Below are 20,856 nucleotides of genomic sequence, written 5' to 3' on the forward strand. Positions count from 1 at the left end.
ATGATAAAATTCTTCTGTTTAGGGCAAAATAGCTAAGCTTATAGGGAAATAATACATATTTACCTCTTTATAATTTTAAGGATAATATTTGGGTTTGGTTATTATCATTAGAGACTTTTTTCTTATTAAATTTGATATATTGAGTACTATATTAGTGTATTAGTCCCAAAGAAGAGTTTTTTCAGAATTACCTGTAAACCAGGAGCTTGCATTTGCAATAAGTAAGCAGCTGCTCCCCCATGTGGCTGTGGGTCAAAAAAAGGTATGGAGCTTGGATTAAGAGTACACCATTTCACTTAGGACAAGCTGGCATCATTTTTGAGAAACCTAATTAAAGTGTTAGAACTAGAATTTTATAGGACATCAAACAGTAATGAAGAGATAATGTAATATAATATTGTAGTATTTCCAAACCTACTTGTAACATGGGATGTCCACTTATACACATCCAGCCTTACTGTGGCAAACTTGAGGGTTGCATTCACTCACACAGTTGCAAGGAAAGATGGAGAGGTAGAGAGGACATAGAAAAGAAAATGGAAGAAAGAAGATTTTGGTTTTCTGCCTCTTTATTCCTTGATCATCATTAGATGAAACCAGTGTGCTAATCCATATGAAGCTTCATTTTCTGGCTTTATGTAACTAAAAATATACATTTATGAGATGACTAAGCAGGGTTAGGAATATAACCAATGATTGTGAAATAGTTTCTCAGCATATAATTCCAAGCAAGTGACATCTATTTCCCGTGCTTTCATCATGTTTAGAAAGTCTTTGTTGAGATAGTGGCAGACAGAGCTTGATTATAATTTGGCACTGAGTTCTAGGCCCAGTTAAGAAAGTTGTGATACAGTGGCATTCTCTCCTTTTTTTCTCTAACTTGTACCCACTGTGAATATGTCAGTCAGAATCTTAAACTGTTAAATCATAACATCATTTAAGAGAAGACATTGAATTGAATATAGGATTATTGAGTATAAGGATTGAATATACTAGTGTATGAATTGATGCTCATACAGTTCCATGTATGAAAAGAGTAGGTTATTCAGACATTTTATGAATACAGGAGATGGGGAGTGTTGTTGTTTACTCATATATGCTACTAGTGGACCATGCTACATGTGGAGTTGAACAATAATATGAGGGATAGATTTTGCCAACTAGAGGGCTTCTGGTTTAGTGTGGGAGAAATCTAATCACTGAATAAATAGTAACAGAGGATTAAGACTTTTTTTATATAAAAAAAATAGTAACAGAGTATTAAGACTTTTTTTTTTTTAGTATTAAGACTTTTAACTGCGATAAATTTGAAAGAAGTTAAAAGAACAGGATGTGGTTGGCTGGAGGAACTGGAACTGAAAATGGAAAGACTGAGAGGAAAGGAAAAAGTATTTTTGAAGGAGTGCTTAAAGAAATAACTCAAGGATTTACTGACTCACATATTCGTGTCGAATAGTCATCTTTAAATTGGTTCAAAGAACTGCAAAAAGATAATCCTGGAATAAAGTGCTAAGTAATAAGGTAGTTCTTTTTGATAAAAGGCTTTTTATTGACTGTGAGACTAGAGTCAAATCCCAAGAGAAGACAGGTTTCTCAGAAAGCTGGTACAGCTACTTAAAAAGATGAGCAGGATGATAGGATGGAAAGATCACTTGAGAGTTAGGAGGCCTAGATTCTAGTCTGAGCTCTGACACTGATTCTCTAGCCTCTCTGAGATGCCATTTTCCTTACTGTAAAATGAGATATTGTACCAGTTGGTCTCTTAATGCCTTCCTTCTTTGAAATTCTTTGTTTCTTTGCCTTTTGTGCACGTCAACAGATTGAATCCTTGAGTAGCATCATTTCCATTGGAAAAACTATTTGCAACTCTCATGCTCAAAGGGCCGATTTTTCTTGTACGTAAAGACAGAGTATATATAGGCTCAGCACCTGTAGTTCAGCGGCTAGGGTGCCAACCACATACACTGGAGCTGGCAGCTTCAAACCCAGCCCGGGCCTGCCAAACCACAATGACTACTATAACAAAAACAACAACAAAAATAGCCATGCATTGTGGTGGGTGCCTGTAGTCCCAGCTACTGGAGAGGCTGAGGCAAGAGAATTGCTTAAGCCCAAGAGTGTGAGGTTGCTGTGAGCTACGATGCTACAGCACTCTACAGAGAGCGACATAATGAGACTCTGTCTCAAAAGAAAAAGTATATACAGATTAATTAGAAAAAGCAACAACCTGGCAGGAAATCTACAAAAGAAACTATTCATTAAAACTTAATGTCATTTGTTCCTTTCCTTTCTATAAAAATGACATGTTTTCTTAAGCATATGAGAAAATGCCTTTAAACATAGGAGAAAATGCCTGTTCTCTTTCATAAGAAAAATGCTGTTTAAAAATATGTTGTGACTGGGCGGCGCCTGTGGCTCAGTGAGTAGGGCGCCGGCCCCATATGCCGAGGGTGGCGGGTTCAAACCCAGCCCCGGCCAAACTGCAACAACAAAAAAAAATGTTGTGATACCACTTTTTACAAAATTATTAGACTAACAAAAATTCAGAGTTAAAACATCTCTTCAAAAGTCTTTAAGAAAGCACTTTCAAAAATTGCTGGTGGTATTAAAAATTATTATAGCATGTATGGGGCATAATTTGGGAAGATGTAGCAAATTTACTAATACACATTCCCTTTGACCCAGCAATTTCACTTTTAGGAATTTAGCCTACTAATACAATGCCACACAAACAAACTGACAAATACATAGAGTCATTCATTGCAGCATAGCTTGTAACAATAAAATATTATGAATACAAATGTCTACCAGGATGGGACTGGTTAAATTATGTTGCAATCATTAAAAAGAATAAGGAAATTTCTTGTGGAATGAAGTCTAAAGTATAAAGAGGAAAAGCAAAGTACAGAATTATGTATATATTACGCTACCACTCTTACAGTAGAAAGGGAGGAAAAGGGAATGCATTTGCTTTTATGTACCTAAAGATATCTCTGGAACTACATATCACAGAACTGATTGCTTTGTCTCTAGTTAACAACTAGGTGGCTAGAGTAACAAGAATATGACAGAGACTTTTCAAAGAAGACCTTTATATATCTGTTGGATTTTTAACTATGAGGATTTACCTAAATAATAAATTTCTAATGGAAGAAGGGAAACACCTCACAGGTCAAATACAAAAAAGGAAGCATCACATTATATCAAATACTTTTACAAATCCTACCACCTTAATACTCCTCAGGTATTTTTCCTTTGCTATCCAGCTGCAGATGCCATAGCTATCTCTCTATGAATAGGATTATTCACTAAAATTTCCTAATACTGCGTCATTCCTGAAGTAATCCTTTATGTGAGATTTTTAATGCCTTACTGATTTTTTCATATTTAAATTTTTTGCATTAGTATTCAAAACTGAGATTTGTTTCCAGAGGGTACTTTGTCGGTCATCTTTGACATGTTTTGGTAAGGAATATTATGAAACTCTATAAGAGATCTGGAAAGATATTCTTTGCTATTTTCTTCCCCCTTTCCCCTCAAGCTGGACAAGCTAAGCTGAAATAGTCTTGATATTTTTGCATATATAATAATTATAGTTTTATCCACAGGAAGAAGAAGGAAAAACTTACAAAACACAAAAAACTTCCTGGCTCCAAGATTGTGTTTTATCTTTATCTCCAACCAATGATCTTATGGTTATAGCTCGGGAGCAAAAAGCTGTATTTCTAGTGCGTAAGTGTCCTATTATTTTCAGTGGGCTTTATTTTAATTCATAGGATGGAACAGAAAATGGATTCAGTGGAAAGAAAAAAAAGTTATTTCTATTTTATGCCTTAGCTGGTGGCATGTATAGTTTATCTAACACTTTTTATTTTCTTTCTGGTTTTGATTTTTTTCTCCCTCCCTCTCTCTCCTCCTCCCTCATCTTTTCTTCCTATTGCATTTGTTTTCTCTCTATTTTTCTTTCTTGGCTGTAGATATTTAGCTATCTCTCTGGTACTTCAGAGGCAGTACTGGGCATTGCCCAATTCTTGGAAAAGACAGAGCTAAAAAGGTCACTGACCTTTTCTCTTAGTAACAAAGTAAGTGAGGTGCTTTTTCAATTATAATTTAAAAACTCATAAGATAGTAGACTTTTGTTTTGGGGCTAATTCTTCAGCTTATTTTTTGGTAAAGATTAAAATTAAGGTTTGGGGACATACAGGATATGAAAAACTTCATTGATCAAAATAGATTGTATATAAAATGGCCTGGCATGGTCTTTTAAAGCAAATTTACTTTCCAGTGGCATAAATCTAACGGAAAATTCTTCTTTGCCATCTGAAGATAAAAGTAGTCTTATAAATAAAACAAGTAGGGTGGATCTAGAAATTAACAAATTTATTCTGCAAGAACTATGATAACATTCTATGGGTTTGATTTCAGGAAGGAGAGGCTAAAAGTCACAAGAGTAGGTATTTTTATAAAATACTATAAAATTGGCTTGGCACCTGTAGCACAGTGATTATGGCACCAGTCACATGCACCAAGGCTGGCGGTTCAAACCCAGCCTGGGCCAGCTAAACAACAATGACAACTACAACAAAAAAATAGCTGGGTGTTGTGGCAGGTGCCTATGGTCCCAGCTACTTGGGAGGCTGAGGCAAAAGAATCCCTTAAGCCCAAGAGTTTGAAGTTGCTGTGAGCCGTGACACCACAACACTTTACCAAGGGTGACAAAGTGAGACTCTGTCTCAAAAAAAAAGAAATGCTATAAAAAATTTAAAACATTATCTTATATTTATTTATATAAAGACCCAAATTTAGTTAATATAGAACTATTTTGTACTCATCATACTAAAGGAGCAAAATTTGTAAGTTACTGCTTTAGTATATATAACTAAAGTTACTTCATATGATATCTTGTTTTTTCAGCAAAATGGAAATACAGTGATAAAGGAAAGGAAGAAATGCAGTTTGCTGTTGGTTGGAGTGGTTCTTTAAATGTTGAAGAAGGGTAGGTATCAGTTAATTTTTGTTTTCTGTGTGTTAAATGTATGTGTGAAATTATTTGACTTATAAGTGAATCTGTTATGAAGTTTCATTGGTTGGAATGTTTAGTAAATATATAAGCATTCACACTTACAGAGGTTGTAGAGAATGATTCAGTTAGCAAACTTAATTCTGTAATGTGCTTTTTTTTAAAATCCTGTTAAGATTTAAGAATTCAGGGGCAGGTGTGGTGGCTTATGCTTATAAGCCTAGCACTCTGGAAGGCTGAGGCCTGTGGATTACTTGAGCTCAGGAGTTTGAGACCAGCCTGAGCAAGAGCAAGATGCTGTTTCTACTAAAAATAGAAAAACTAGCCAGTACCTGTAGTCCCAGCTACTTAGGAGGCTGAAGCAGGGGAATCACTTGAGCCCAGAAGTTTGAGGTTGCTATGAGCTATGATAATGCCATGGCACTCTGCCCAGGGCAACAGAGTGAGACTCTTATCTCAAAAAAAAAAAAAAAAAGAATTCAGAAAAAAATTGCAAAATATCTTTTTTACATTTTGTCTTTTCTCTCTGTTCTCCATTACTAATTTTATTCATTAAAAAAAAAAAAGTCAAGAGCAGTCACTGTCTTCTCTGCTTTGGTAGTATAGTGCTGCATTGATTCTTTTTTTTTTTTTTTTTATTGTTGGGGATTCATTGAGGGTACAATAAGCCAGGTTACACTGATTGCAATTGTTAGGTAAAGTCCCTCTTACAATCATGTCTTGCCCCCATAAAGTGTGACACACACCAAGGCCCCACCCAACTACCTCCTTCCCTCTTTCTGTTCCCCCCCCATAACCGTAATTGTCATTAATTGTCCTCATATCAGAATTGAGTACATAGGATTCATGCTTCTCCATTCTTGTGATGCTTTACTAAGAATAATGTCTTCCACGTCCATCCAGGTTAATACGAAGGATGTAAAGTCTCCATTTTTTTTAATGGCTGAATAGTATGCCATGGTATACATATACCACAGCTTGTTAATCCATTCCTGGGTTGGTGGGCATTTAGGCTGTTTCCACATTTTGGCGATTGTAAATTGAGCTGCAATAAACAGTCTAGTACAAGTGTCCTTATGATAAAAGGATTTCTTTCCTTCTGGGTAGATGCCCAGTAATGGGATTGCAGGATGAAATGGGAGGTCCAGGTTGAGTGCTTTGAGGTTTCTCCATACTTCCTTCCAGAAAGGTTGTACTAGTTTGCAGTCCCACCAGCAGTGTAAAAGTGTTCCCTTCTCTCCGCATCCATGCCAGCATCTGTAGTTTTGAGATTTTATGATGTGGGCCATTCTCACTGGGGTTAGATGATATCTCAGGGTTGTTTTGATTTGCATTTCTCTAATATATAGAGATGATGAACATTTTTTCATGTGTTTGTTAGCCATTCGTCTGTCATCTTTAGAGAAAGTTCTATTCATGTCTCTTGCCCATTCATATAAGGGATTGTTGGCTTTTTTCATGTGGATTAATTTGAGTTCTCTATAGATCCTAGTTATCAAGCTTTTGTCTGATTGAAAATATGCAAATATCCTTTCCCATTGTATAGGTTGTCTCTTTGCTTTGGTTATTGTCTCCTTAGCCGTACAGAAGCTTTTCAGTTTAATGAAGTCCCATTTGTTTATTTTTGTTGTGGTTGCAATTGCCCTGGCAGTCTTCTTCATGAAGTCTTTCCCCAGGCCAATATCTTCCAGTGTTTTTCCTATGCTTTCTTGGAGGATTTTTATTGTTTCATGCCAAATTTAAGTCCTTTATCCATCTTGAATCAATTTTTGTGAGTGGGGAAAGGTGTGGGTCCAGTTTCAGTCTTTTACATGTAGACATTCAGTTCTCTCAACACCATTTATTGAATAGGGAGTCTTTCCCCCAAGGTAAGTTCTTCTTTGGTTTATCAAAGATTAGGTGGTTGTAAGATGTTAGTTTCATTTCTTGGTTTTCAATTCGATTCCAAGTGTCTATGTCTCTGTTTTTGTGCCAGTACCATGCTGTCTTGAGCACTATGGCTTTGTAGTACAGACTAAAATCTGGTATGCTGATGCCCCCAGCTTTATTTTTGTTACAGAGAACTGCCTTAGCTATACGGGGTTTTTTCCGGTTCCATACAAAATGCAGAATCATTTTTTCCAAATCTTGAAAGTACGATGTTGGTATTTTGATAGGAATGGCATTGAATAGGTAGATTGCTTTGGGAAGTATAGACATTTTAACAATGTTGATTCTTCCCATCCATGAGCATGGTATGTTCTTCCATTTGTTAATATCCTCTGCTATTTCCTTTCTGAGGATTTCATAGTTTTCTTTATAGAGGTCCTTCACCTCCTCTATAGGTATACTCCCAGGTATTTCATTTTCTTTGAAACTATGGTGAAGGGAGTTGTGTCCTTAATTAGCTTCTCATCTTGACTGTTATTGGTGTACACAAAGGCTACTGACTTGTGGACATTGATTTTATATCCCGAAACATTACTGTATTTTTTTGATGACTTCTAGGAGTCTTGTGATTGAGTGTTTGGGCTTCTCTAAGTATAAGATCATGTTGTCAGCAAAGAGGGAGAGTTTGACCTCCTCTGCTCCCATTTGGATTCCCTTTATTTCCTTGTCTTGCCTAATTGTATTGGCTAGAACTTCCAGCACTACGTTGAATAGTAAAGGTGACAGAGGACAACCTTGTCTGGTTCCAGTTCTAAGAGGAAAAGCTTTGGGTTTTACTCCATTCAGTAAAATATTGGCTGTGGGTTTGTCATAGATAGCTTCAATCAGTTTTAGAAATGTGCCACCTATGCCTATACTCTTCAGTGTTCTAATTAGAAAAGGATGCTGGATTTTATCAAATGCTTTTTCTCCATCTATTGAGAGGATCATGTGATCTTTATTTTTGCCTCTGTTAATATGGTGGATAACGTTTATAGACTTGCGTATGTTAAACCAGCCTTGCATCCCTGGGATGAAGCCTACTTGATCATGATGAATGACTTTTTTGATGTTAAGCTGTAATCTATTGGCTAGGATTTTGTTGAGAATTTTTGCGTCTATATTCATGAGTGAGATTGGTCTGAAATTCTCCTTTTTGTTTGGGTCTTTTCCTGGTTTTGGTATCAGGGTGATGTTTGCTTCATAGAATATGTTGGGGAAGATTCCTTCTTCCTCAATTTTTTGGAATAATTTCTACAGTACAGGAATAAACTCTTCCTTGAAGGTTTGATAGAATTCTGGAGTGAAGCCATCTGGACCAGGGCATTTTTTGGTTGGAAGATTTTTTATTGTTTCTTTGATCTCAGTGCTTGAAATTGGTCTGTTCAGGAGCTCTTTTTCTTCCTGGCTAAGTCTAGGGAGAGGGTGTGATTCCAAATATTGATCCATTTCTTTCACATTGTCAAATTTCTGGGCATAGAGTTTCTGGTAGTATTCAGAGATGATCTCTTGTATCTCTGTGGGATCAGTTGTTATTTCCCCTTTATCATTTTTGATTGAGGTTACTAGAGATTTTACTTTTCTATTCCTCGTTAGTCTGGCTAATGGTTTATCTATTTTATTTATTTTTTCAAAAAACCAACTCCTTGTTTCATTAATTTTCTGAATGATTCTTTTGTTTTCAATTTCATTGATCTCTGATTTGATTTTGGATATTTCTTTTCTTCTACTGAGTTTAGGCTTAGATTGTTCTTCTTTTTCCAATTCCATAAGATCTCTTGTGAGATTGTTGATATGCTCTCTTTCTGTTTTTCGAATGTAGGCATCTAAAGCAATGAATTTTCCTCTCAAAACTGCTTTTGCAGTATCCCACAGGTTTTGGTAGCTTGTGTCTTCATTGTTGTTATGCTCAAGGAAGTTAATGATTTCCTGTTGTATTTCTTCCTGCACCCATCTGTTATTCAACAGAAGATTGTTTAATTTCCATGCCTTTGGGTGGGGTCGAGCATTTTTGTTAGAGTTGAGTTCCACCTTTAGTGCCTTATGGTCTGAGAAGATACAAGGTAAAATTTCAATTCTTTTGATTCTGTTGATATTTGTTTTGTGTCCCAGGATATGATCAATTTTGGAGAATGTTCGATGGGGTGATGAGAAGAATGTATATTCTTTATCTTTGGGATGGAGTGTTCTATATGCGTCTATCAAGCACAGTTGTTCTAGGGTCTCATTTAAGTCTCTTGTATCGTTGTTTAATTTCTGTTTAGAGGATCTGTCCAGCTCTGTAAAAGGAGTGTTAAGGTCCCCTGTTATTATGGTATTATCAGATATCATATTGCTCAGACTGAGTAAGGCCTGTTTCAAGAATCTGGGAGCATTTAAATTGGGTGCATAGATATTTAGAATTGAAATGTCTTGTTGTATTTTTCCCTTGACCAATATAAAGTGACCATCTTTGTCTTTTTTGACTTTAGTTGCTTTAAATCCACATGTATCTGAAAATAAGATTGCAACTCCTCTTTTCTTCTGAATTCCATTTGCCTGAAAAATTGTCTTCCAACCCTTGACTCCGAGCTTTAATTTGTCTTTCGAAGCCAGGTGTGTTTCTTGCAGACAGCAAATGGATGGCTTGTGTTTTTTAATCCAGTCAACCAATCTATGTCTCTTCAGTGGGGAATTCAAGCCATTAACATTTACTGAGATAATTGATAAGTGTGGTAGTATTCTATTCATCTTATTTTGTGAGAGTCCATTGCTTAGTTTTATCTTTTGCATCAGTGTGGAGGTTTGGTTCTGTCCTTTAATTTCTGAGTTCTTACTTTGCTGCTGATCCATTGTGGTGGTCAGTGTGCAGAACAGGTTGAAGTATTTCCTGTAGAGCTGGTCTTGTTGTGGCGAATTTCCTCAGTGTTTGTATATCCGTAAATGATTTGATTTCTCTGTCAATTTTGAAGCTTAGCCTAGCAGGGTACAGAATTCTGGGCTGGAAGTTGTTCTGTTTAAGTAGATTAAAGGTAGATAACCATTGTCTTCTTGCTTGGAAAGTTTCATTAGAGAAGTCTGCGGTCACTCTGATGCATTTGCCCCTGTAGGTCAACTGGCGCTTACTCCTGGCAGCTTGCAGAATCTTTTCTTTTGTCTTGACTTTGGACAGGTTCATCACAATTTGTCTTGGAGACGCTCGGTTAGAGTTGAGGCGACCTGGGGTCCGATAGCCCTCTGAAAGCAGTGTGTCAGAATCTTTGGTGATATTTGGGAAATTTTCTTTTATAATATTCTCTAGTATGGCTTCCATTCCTCTGGGGCATTCTTCTTCCCCTTCTGGAATTCCTATAACTCGTATGTTGGAACGCTTCATAAAGTCCCATAATTCTGACAGTGAACGTTCTGCTTTCTCTCTCTTCTTTTCTGCCTCTTTTACTATCTGAGTTATCTCAAAAACTTTGTCTTCTACCTCTGAAATTCTTTCTTCTGCATGGTCTAACGTGTTGCTGATACTTTCCACTGCATCTTTAAGTTCCCTGATTGACTGTTTCATTTCCTTCAGCTCTGCTTTATCCTTTTTATATTCTTCATATCGTTCATCTCTTATTTGATTCTGTTTTTGAATTTCCTTTTGGTTATTTTCCACTTTATTAGCAGTTTCCTTCATTGTTTCCATCATTTCTTTCATTGTTTTCAACATGTGTATTCTAAATTCCCTTTCTGTCATTCCTAACATTTCTGTATAGGTGGAATCCTCTGCAGTAGCTACCTCATGGTCCCTTGGCGGGGTTGTTCTGGACTGGTTCTTCATGTTGCCTGGAGTTTTCTGCTGATTCTTCCTCATGAGTGATTTCTTTTATCTGTTTCCTTGCCCTAATTTTCCTTTCACTTCCTCTTGCTCTTTAAGTTCTCGTGCCTGTGGACTAAGGGTTACAGGACCAGAAGGGTGAGAAGGTTGAAGAGCAAAAAAAGGATGAAAGAAAGGAGGACCGAGTGATAAGAAAAAAAGAAGAGAAATAGAGAAAGGAGAGGGGGTGGGTAAAAGGAATATTGACAAAAAGAAGAGAGGCACAGAAAGAGGGAGACAGAGCAATATAGGTGTACAGTAGAGTACTTTGATATAACCTTAAAAAAAAAAAAAACCACCTTCTGGGGGTGCCCAGTTGGGTGGTTCCCTTGAGGTCAGCAGCTCTTTGCTAACCTGATCAGACACAGTACCCCACCTCCACCAAGTAGAGAGGAAAGACAAAAATGCTATAAATCAAACCAAAACAAGCAAACAGAAAACTTTACGGGATAAAATTGGCTGGAAAAACCAAATAATAGCGGTAGAAACACTAACAAAAATGAAGTTCTAATTATTGAAATAGGCAGCAATGGGAAATTATAATTAAACTAGAAAAATTGAGAAAGAAAAAGGATCTGTATGGAAAAGGTTGAACTTAAAAAACAAAACAACAATCAACAACATCAAAATAAACAAAAAAAACAACCATACCAGAAAAAAAAAAAAAAACCATAACCAAAAACAAAGCAGTATGTATATGTTATTGAATATTGTCTGGGCAACACGTGGTCTTCTGGGGTATGAGATGTTAATCACAGTTCTGACACGACTGGAGGCTGCTAGTTTCTCAAACCCCAGCAGGTAGACACCCTAAATCTCTCTTCAGCCCACTTAAAAGGCACTTTGAACTTGTTCACTTGCTGAGCAGAAGCTTTCCCAGGGAAGTGCTTGTCGCTGGAATCACTGCTGAAGTGGCTGTCCACTTACCCTGTGTGCCAAAACTGGTCTCCCTCTGCCCCCGAGGGTTAGGGCTGCAAGGCGGCTCAGACCCTGCCCTTAGGCTACTTGGTCACTGGGTTACCAGCTCCCACCCAATTCCAGCTCTGCGACCCTGAGGGTGGAGCTTGCCGGGGCAGATCGCTCACAGTGGCTGCCTGTGACCCAGAGCCAAACACTATTAGCTCCGTCTGGCTGAGCGGCTCAGACTGGGGCCCTAGACAAAGGTCAAAGTTCTCCGCACTCCCGCTCAGGCTCTCCCCAGGGCAGTTCAACTGAGTGCCAAGTCCAAAGACACCAAAACAGTTCACAGGTCAGGCCTTTCTGGTTTGCAGTCTCGCTGCTACTGAACTTACAGTTGCGGGCGGGTTTAGACGGATTGAACACACGCGACCACTTGCTGGTTTTCCACTGTTTTAGTCCTCCTCTTGGGGTCCAGAAGTCTCTCGCTGACTCCCTGTATCCTCTCAGGGGTGATGATAGGCAGATCCCACCAGCCAGAGATGCCTGGAGTCCTATATCCCCAGACTCACGGTGCCCAGATGCAAGGAAGCTGTTACTCGGCTGCCATCTTGCTCCGCCTCTCTGCATTGATTCTTAAAACTCATAAATACTTCAAAAGTGCAAGTTTGAGACATTCAGGTTTCCTGCTGACCTAAGGAGAAATATTATCATTAATTGTAAAAATTTTTTTTTTTTCTTTGCAGGTTTTTTTTTTTTTTTTTTCTGGGGCCGGGTTTGAACATGCCACCTCTAGTATATGGGGCCAGCACCCTACTCCTCTGAGCCACAGGCACCACTCTAACTGTAAAAACTTTTAAAACCAAGATCTCTGGTGTGATTACATGATGGAGCTACTCCCTTAGAACTTGTGCCCCCTATTTTTCAGTGTCTGAAAACTGATTGGAATGAGTAAGAAGGTCCTTCAGACTTTGAATGCAGACAAAAGACAAGTAGACTTGCCTAGTACATGCTTGGCATGTTAGATACTCAATGAAATGTTTTCTGCTATTATCAAAATAAATGATAATATTTCTCCTTAGGTCAATTAATTGAAACATTTAAAGGACATTAAATTTCTGTAAGAAATACAAAGCAAACAATTTACTTTAAAAACTACAAATAGACACAGAGATTAATTTTGTTACCTAGTGTGACCGCATCCTTAGTGTGGGAGTCTTTATAGTTTTTCAGATAAGCTGGTGATGGTCCTGACAAAAGTCAGTCAGTAGGAGCTGTTTTGATTTTGAGGCTTGGTCTCTGATCTCTTGAGAAATATTTCAAGTGTACATGTCAGGGAAAAATAAATCTTTTTAAGGGACTATTAAACTTAATATGTTCTTTTTTGTTTTTTGGAGACAGAGTTTCACTTTGTCACCCTCAGTAGAGTTCTGTGGCATCACAGCTCACAGCAACTTCTAACTCCTGGGCTTGGGCGATTCTCTTGCCTCAGTTTCCTGAGTAGCTGGAACTATAGGCACCCGCCACAATGTCTGGCTATTTTTTTTGTTTGGCTGGGGCCGGGTTCGAACCCACCATCCTCAGTATATTGGGCTGGGGCCCTACCCACTAAGCCACAGGCACCGCGCAACATGTTCTTATAAATAGGTTATTGGGGCAATTTTCTGCAAAAGAAAAAACCAGCAAGTTGAAATAAAGTCTGTCCCTAAAATTCCATTTCCTACAGAAATGCAGTTTGCATGTAATGTGACCAGGAGTTCCTCAACACTCTGCCAAGCCCCTCATTTCTAGCAAGGAGGGAGGCTGAAGTTCTTGGCTGAAGCAGAGGAGAGAGGGATAGTGTGAAATGATTGCATGGTGCTCATTTGAGATTTTCTCAGTTTTGTATACAATTCATTGTATAAGTAAAATTTTGCTTTCTTTTATGCCTTTCCTGACAGTACAGAATAAAAAAATCCTGTTTTTTTAATTTGTTTTGTTTTGTTTTTTAAGAGATAAGAGCTTGCTATATTGCTTAGGCAAGTCTTCAACTCCTGGCCTCGAGTGATCCCCCCACCTCCTTTAGCATCTCAAATTACTGAGAATACTAAATCTTGTTTTTTAACCTCAAATGCATGTGACATTGCATTTTATGTGAATGAATTTTATGGACCCTACCTATGGTGGAATTTTACTGTTTTTTACTTACTCATTTACTTATGAGTAAAACTGGTCCAGGGAGGTCCTCTTCCACTTAACTATTCTTTAACATCAGATACAGAGAAATAAAAGTAGTAGGTAAGTTCAGTGAATAAGCTTATAATTATGTTTTTGTTTTTAGGGAATGTGTAACCAGTGCTCTCTGTATTCCACTAGCAAGCCAAAAGAGGTAAGAATAAATAAGGTATCTGTTATCTTTGCTTTGATTTATGATCTGTTAAGATCCCAAATTCTGTTTTTAATAGGAGTTCTACTGGACGTCCTGACTGGACCTGCATTGTGGTGGGTTTTACTTCAGGTTATGTACGCTTCTACACTGAGGTGAGTTGTGTTTTCAGCAGTTAAAAAACACTAACTATGTCCCCATTAAACTAGTTTTTGACTTTATTACCTGCTCTTTGGAAATGTGTAGTTGATGTTTTATGTGGGGAGAGGCTGGGAGAGGCAGCGAGAAGTTCTGGTAGAAGATACAGAGAAGAGAAACTGTAGTCTGAAAAGAGAGTCCCTGGTATTTATGAAAAACTGTTGGGAAAGTGGTACTCTCTGCCTGGCCATCCCTGCTCAGGTATATTGGTAAGAAAACAAGCAGGGCCTTTCTCTGTGCTTCCTCCTAGAATGGTGTGCTCTTGCTTGCACAGCTTTTGAATGAAGACTCGGTTCTTCAGCTTAAATGCAGGACCTATGAAATCCCTCGGCATCCTGGTGTGACTGAGCAGGTAATGTAAACAATTATGTTCAAAGAGTAACAGTGGCATTACTTTGCAGCAGTCAGTCTCTTCTTTCTTATTGGGTGGAAACTTTAAGATAACCTTTGTCTGTGGCTCAGTTAGCTGTGCTGTCATGGTTTAGAAATACGATCTGTTTGTAGCTGACTAGAGAATAGCAGTCTTGATTTTACTTATTTAATTACATAATGTATGTTTTCTTCTATAACAAAATAAAATAGTTAGAAGCCAAAAAGGTTTTTCATTTTAAGAATTTAGTAGTGACTTCAGGCAAAAACATGGTATTATATAATTTTATTGAATTTAGATGTCAAAATTACCTATGGTAAAAGAAAAAGTTTCAGCCTTTACTGTTAATAGTACTACTCCTTTATACTTAACTCTTTCTCAGAAAAGGGATTGTTCAATTTTTGTTTATAGTGGGAAATATTTTAAATTCATTGAAGATTTTAACTGAGAAAAATAATACTGTTTAGTATCTAAGGCTATCACTTCTTAGGTGTCTTGTAAGATCTTGATTGTCTCATAGTCAAAAAATAATTTGAACCTTTAAACCAGCGTGGTTTTATTTTTTTTTGCAAGGTACATAGTCTTCCTAGACTATACTATACTTTTCTTTTTTGTGCTACTTCACCTTCAAAAAATTTCAAATAAACATGTATATATTGTATATGTACAATGTACATTGTAGACTTAGATTGCATGAGAAGTGGACTAGAGGTGTAGAAATTTAACCTAGTAAGAGAGACTAGGACTAAAACCTGTTAATGCATATCTAATTAATTGCAAATTTATTTGGACAAAATAAATTCTGTACAAATTTAAAGAAGGGGATCTCTCTAATAAGAGACATTTCATTAAAGAGGTGACATTTGCATTAATTCTTGAATAATGGCTATAGAATTAGGTAATTGGAAAAGGGGAAAGTATTTAAGGTAATTAAGAGAAAAATGAGAGATGATTCAAATGTAGTATTATGTATGCAGCAAGAAGAAGCTGTGTTAGAAAATAATGAGAAGCCATTGGATAGGCAGAGTAGCCAAACGGCATAAATTAAAACCAAGTAAAATACAAGCAAATTAATTACAGTTAATTCAGAAGATGAGAAAAGCTTCTAAAGATTTATGAAAAGGAAGTGATGGAATCAAAGGGATATTGAAGAACTCTTTTTTCAGGATGAACTGGAATCAGGGAGGCTAGATATCTGGTTTTTTAAGTTATTTGTAATAGGTATCGAGTGTTGGGAACCAAGACTAGAATGCCAACAGGAAGATAGAAAGTATCAGTACAAAAATTATTTTGAAGAAGTAGTTGATAAAACTTGATTATTCCTAAGAATATGGGGAAGGGGGAGAGGAAGGAGGATAGGCGGAGGGAGGGTGATTGGTGAGATTACACCTACGGTGCATCTTACAAGGGTACATGTGAAACTTAGTAAATGTAGAATATAAATGTCTTAAGACAATAACTAAGAAAATGCCAGGAAGGCTATGTTAACCAGTGTGATGAAAATGTGTCAAACGGTCTATAAAACCAGTGTATGGTGCCCCATGATCGCATTAATGTACACTATGATTTAATAATAATAAAAAAATAAAAAGAAAATATTAGAAGGATAAGTTTGAAAAATAAAAAAAACTTGGTTATTGTGCAGAGATATAGAATATTAACAAAAAGAAATGAGCTAAAGATATTTATCCTGTGGAGTTCCATTAACAAAGTTGGAAGAGGGGACTGTTTTGGCAGTAAATAAAGATTGTTAAGTTTAAGGCAATGGTAGGAAATATAATGAAGATGCCACTATCAGGTAATGATAGAAAATTACTGTGTAGGCACAGAGACTAAACTGAAGATGATGATTAAACTCATAGATAATGAATTCTTCCAAGTAAAAGCAAAATAAAATTGCAGGCTGAAGAGTTGTCTTAGTAACTGATAATATTTATCATAAGGAGATAGGAGAAAATGGAAATATTGACAGAGACAAAGAAGGGCCAGGTAGAAATTGAAGAAGATAATCTATGAATTCAAGGTATCTTTTAAGAGTTGTTTTCTGTTTTTCTATGAATTCACTGGATGATGAAGGTTCAAATACTTTACACTTGGTTATGTTTATAATCCTTTTTTTAAAAACTAGTGGAAAAAGGCCGGGCATCGTGGCTCACGCCTGTAATCCCAATACTCTGGGAGGCCAAGGCAGGTGGATTGCCTGACCTGACAGGTTTGAGACCAGCCTGAGCCAGAGTGAGACCTTGTTTCTAAAAATAGCCAGGTGTTGAGGCGGGCGCCTGTAGTCCCAGCTACTCGGGAGGCTGAGGCAAGAGAATCGCTGAGTCCAAGAGTTTGAGTTTCCTGTAAGCTGTGACACCAGGGCACTCTACCTAGGGCTACAAAGTGAGACTCTGTCTCCAAAAAAAAAAAAAAAAACCTAGTGGAAAAATATAATATTCAAATACTTCTGATTTGCTATACAAGCCAAAAAAATCATCTTTTAGCTGAAAAATAACTCTTATTGATCACAGAGAAGGAAGTATGTGTTGTGATGTATTTGTTGTATGTAAGCATCTCTGCATCTGACACATCAGTGTATACACATAAAATATCTTCTATATGATTCTTTTTAATGTGCTGCAGATCACACACACAAGCAGATTTTCTCTAATTCAATTCTGGGAGCAGTGAGTATACTGGGATGACAGATGGTCATTGCAGGAGAACATTCCAAAGAGGGGAAAGTCTCTTTCTGAAATGTCAAAGGAACTTCTTCTTTGACTTCTGTAAAAAGATTTGTCATCTAACATAATTTCTATAGGTTTTGGGCCATTGCTGTTGGTGTTAGCATGTTCTTGTTTTTGGAGATTATTGACTTGCTGGCAAGTAGGTCCTTTCTGTCTTCCAGTTCCTCCAGGTCAGTGAGGAGGTTCTTTCCCATACTCAGTGAGCTGGGCATACTTAGCTTTATGAGTCTGTCACGTGAACATACACGCCAGCCCTCTTGCCCCTCATGGCCCAAAAATGTCTTTTAAAAATAGAAACAGCCTGACAATCCTGTAGAAAAAGGAGATAGATCTCCAAAGAAGAAATAGTATTGATTAGAAAGCATGGGAACATTTTGAACCTTAATAATAACTTATAAACTATAAGATAGTATGAGATAACTTCACCTTTCAGATTGATGAAGATGAAAATTAATAAAACTGGCTCCACACCCGTAGCACAGTGGTTAAGGCACCAGCCACATACACCAAGGGTGGTGGGTTCGAACCCTGCCCGCGACAGCTAAACAACTGCAACAAAAAAATGCTGGCCATTGTGGCAGGTGCCTGTAGTTCCAGCTACTTGGGAAGCAAGAGAATCACTTAAGCCCAAGAGTTGGAGGTTGCAGTGAGCTGTGACGCTATGGTACTATACCAATGGCGACATAGACTCTGTCTCAAAAGAAAATTAACAAAACTATTGGCGACAATATGGAAAAAGAGACACTTTCATATGAGATTGGATAATTAAGTTTATAAACTTGTCCTAGAAAAAGTACTACACATGTCCTACAAAAAGTACTATTCATTGCTGAATATCACATAGTCACCTTTGAAGCACTCCCCTTGGGAAGCCATGCACTGATGCCAGCACCTATCGAAGCAATTTTGGAACTCTTCATTATGCAAGGTCTGACAGTTAAGTTTGGGAATTCATCCTAGCAGAAGTACTTTGAAGGGTGGAGTAGGTGCTGGCATAGCTTCCCAAGGGGAGTACTTAGTGCTATTCATCAGTGAGGATATAGAACTTCTTCTAGGACGAGTTCATGAACTTAATTGACTTCAAATATTGGTAGAAATATAAACCTATAGGTACTTCTTGAGGCAGTTTAATAATCTGTATGCAAATGAGAACTGTGAATACTCTATAACCCAAGAGACTCACTTGAAGGAATTTACATTAAAGTTATATCCGACAGAAAAATATTTGTTATATTATACATGAGTCATTACAAAAGTTGTGAGATACACAAAAATCAATAAACATAAAATCTGTGTGAAGCCCTCCCAGCAACAATGATAAGCCAAGCAAGCTGAAACTTGCACACGTTAATTGGAAAGTTGTAGTTGACTGTATTTCTTGGAAGTTAAATAAAGGGCCCATGACCCAGTCTGTCTCAAAACTTTTCCTAGTGACCCACTAAATTAATTTATAAATACTTACTTACTTCCTATTATGCGCCCAGTTCAGTTATAATCTCTGAGGATCCATTAGTGTACCAAACACAAGGTTCCTGCTTTTATGGAGCTTATAGTTTGGAGATGGTAGAGGGAAACCAACAGTAAACAATTAGAGACATCAAGGTGATTCCAGTCTCTGATAGATGCTATGAAGGAAGTCATCGTGTTAATGAGATAATAATTTGGTTAGCAAACACGGATTTTTTTGAGATGGAGACTCAGAAGCAGTCTTTCTGAGTAACCAACATTTGAGCCGAGACCTGAAAGATCCAAAGAGCTAGACAATGAAGCTCTGGAAGGAGGTGGTCCAGGCACATGCAAAGGACAGAAGTGATGATGACCTTTCTCTTCAAGGAGCAACAACAGCAAGATGTAAGGATGACTTTAGAGATAGGTGCCAGAACTTGCATCCATGTTAAAAACTTCAGATTTAAATCTGAATACAAAAGGAAGCCATTGGAGAGTTTTAATCAAGAGAGTGGTTTGATCTGCTGTGTCTCACAAAGATCACAGTGGCTATATGGACCATGAATTGTAATGTAAAGAGCAAGTGGGGAAGCAGGAGGCTGGGCTTCATGACTCAGACCTATAATCCTAGCATTTTGGGAAACTAAGCCAGGAGGATTGCTTGAAGATAGGAGTTCAGGAGTAGCCTGGACGTAAAAGAATTTTTTAATTAGCCAGGTGTTGTGGCATATGTGTATAGTCCCAGCTTTTGGGAAGCTAAGGCAGGAGGATCACTTAAGCCCAAGAGTCTGAGGTGGCAGTTAACTTGATAACACTGCTTTACTCTAGCCTGGGAGAGTGAAACCTTGTCTCAAGAGAAAAAAAGAAAAAGAATGGAAGAAAGAGGCCAAATTGAATGTGCATTAGTAAGACTTGGTTAAGTAAATTTGAGTACATATAATGAAATACTCTACAGCTATGAGCAAAAATGGTGTTTACTTACTGAAGTGGAAAAATATTGACATATTGAGTTATAAAAACATGTTATGGAATATTATATATGTTATCTCATGCAAATGAATATACTTGAGAGTGTGCATTGAGACATGTCTGCGATTTCAGGTGAGTTTTCTTTTTCTATTTTTATACATTATTGGTATCTAAATATGTGTAATTTTTGTAAAATTGTAATTTTTTTGTTACTTTCACCATCTATCTTGAGACTGTTTTTACCATATACTGAAGGTTTTATTTGAGAATATTTTAAGTCTTTAGACAAAAGGCATTCTGAAATTAATTTTTTGTTTTTACTGTTCCTCTGCCTTGCTACTGCTTTATGTGTTCAGTGGTTGACAGGTTAGTCACAGTATTTCAGTTTTGTTTTGTTTTGTTTTTTTGAAACGGGGTTTTGCTCTGTCACCTGTGGCAGAGTGCAGTGGTGTAATCATAGCTCACTGTAACCTGGGCTCCTGGGCTCAAACAGTCCTCCCACTTCAGCTTCATGAGTAGCTAGGATTATGGGGTGCACAACACCATGCCTAATTGTTTTTTTTTTTTTTTAAGTTTTTGTAGAGACAGGATCTTGCTATGTTGGGCAGGCTGGCCTCAAACTCCTGGCCTCAGCAATCCACCCACCGTGGCCTACCTAGTATTAAGAATACAGATGTGAGCCCCCGCATCTGGCAGTATTTTTAATCTTACTGAATTATTCATGAAATTCAGGTATAACCAAAAAAAAAGATATGCAAAAGAAGCGTATCTATGTAAGAAATTTTATTATTTTTTTCTTTCTTATTTCTGAAATAGAATGAAGAGTTGAGTATCTTATATCCAGCTGCCATTGTGACTATTGATGGATTTAGCCTTTTTCAATCACTTCGTGCTTGTCGAAATCAGGTAGCAAAAGGTACTGTTTTGGCAAGAAATGTGTAACTTCTGATGGCGTTTATTTTATTTTATTTATTATGACCTACGTATAGAATTAAATATATCTTCTAAATAAAAAAACCTTCTTGAACTAGATTTAAGGGGAAACCCCTGCTCTTGCAGACATGGATTTGCATGTTGGGTTGATTACTTAGCAAAATAAAGACAAGGATTGAAATAGTGACGTTC

At 37.3% G+C, this 20,856-nt stretch overlaps 1 protein-coding gene across 3 annotated transcripts in view; it reads left to right on the top strand.

The window, feature by feature from the left end:
• Positions 1 to 20,856, top strand: part of RAB3GAP2 (RAB3 GTPase activating non-catalytic protein subunit 2) — a 122,902-nt gene that overhangs the window by 38,711 nt on the left and 63,335 nt on the right. For all 3 annotated transcript variants that reach the window (XM_053606381.1, XM_053606382.1, XM_053606383.1), the window contains exons 3-8: positions 3,609 to 3,732; positions 4,915 to 4,996; positions 13,975 to 14,022; positions 14,099 to 14,174; positions 14,468 to 14,569; positions 20,548 to 20,647. In XM_053606381.1, coding sequence (XP_053462356.1) covers positions 3,609 to 3,732; positions 4,915 to 4,996; positions 13,975 to 14,022; positions 14,099 to 14,174; positions 14,468 to 14,569; positions 20,548 to 20,647 — 532 coding nt within the window. The remainder of the gene's footprint in view (positions 1 to 3,608; positions 3,733 to 4,914; positions 4,997 to 13,974; positions 14,023 to 14,098; positions 14,175 to 14,467; positions 14,570 to 20,547; positions 20,648 to 20,856) is intronic.

This window comes from Nycticebus coucang, chromosome 10 (assembly GCF_027406575.1).
Source record: "Nycticebus coucang isolate mNycCou1 chromosome 10, mNycCou1.pri, whole genome shotgun sequence".
Lineage (NCBI taxonomy): Eukaryota > Metazoa > Chordata > Mammalia > Primates > Lorisidae > Nycticebus > Nycticebus coucang.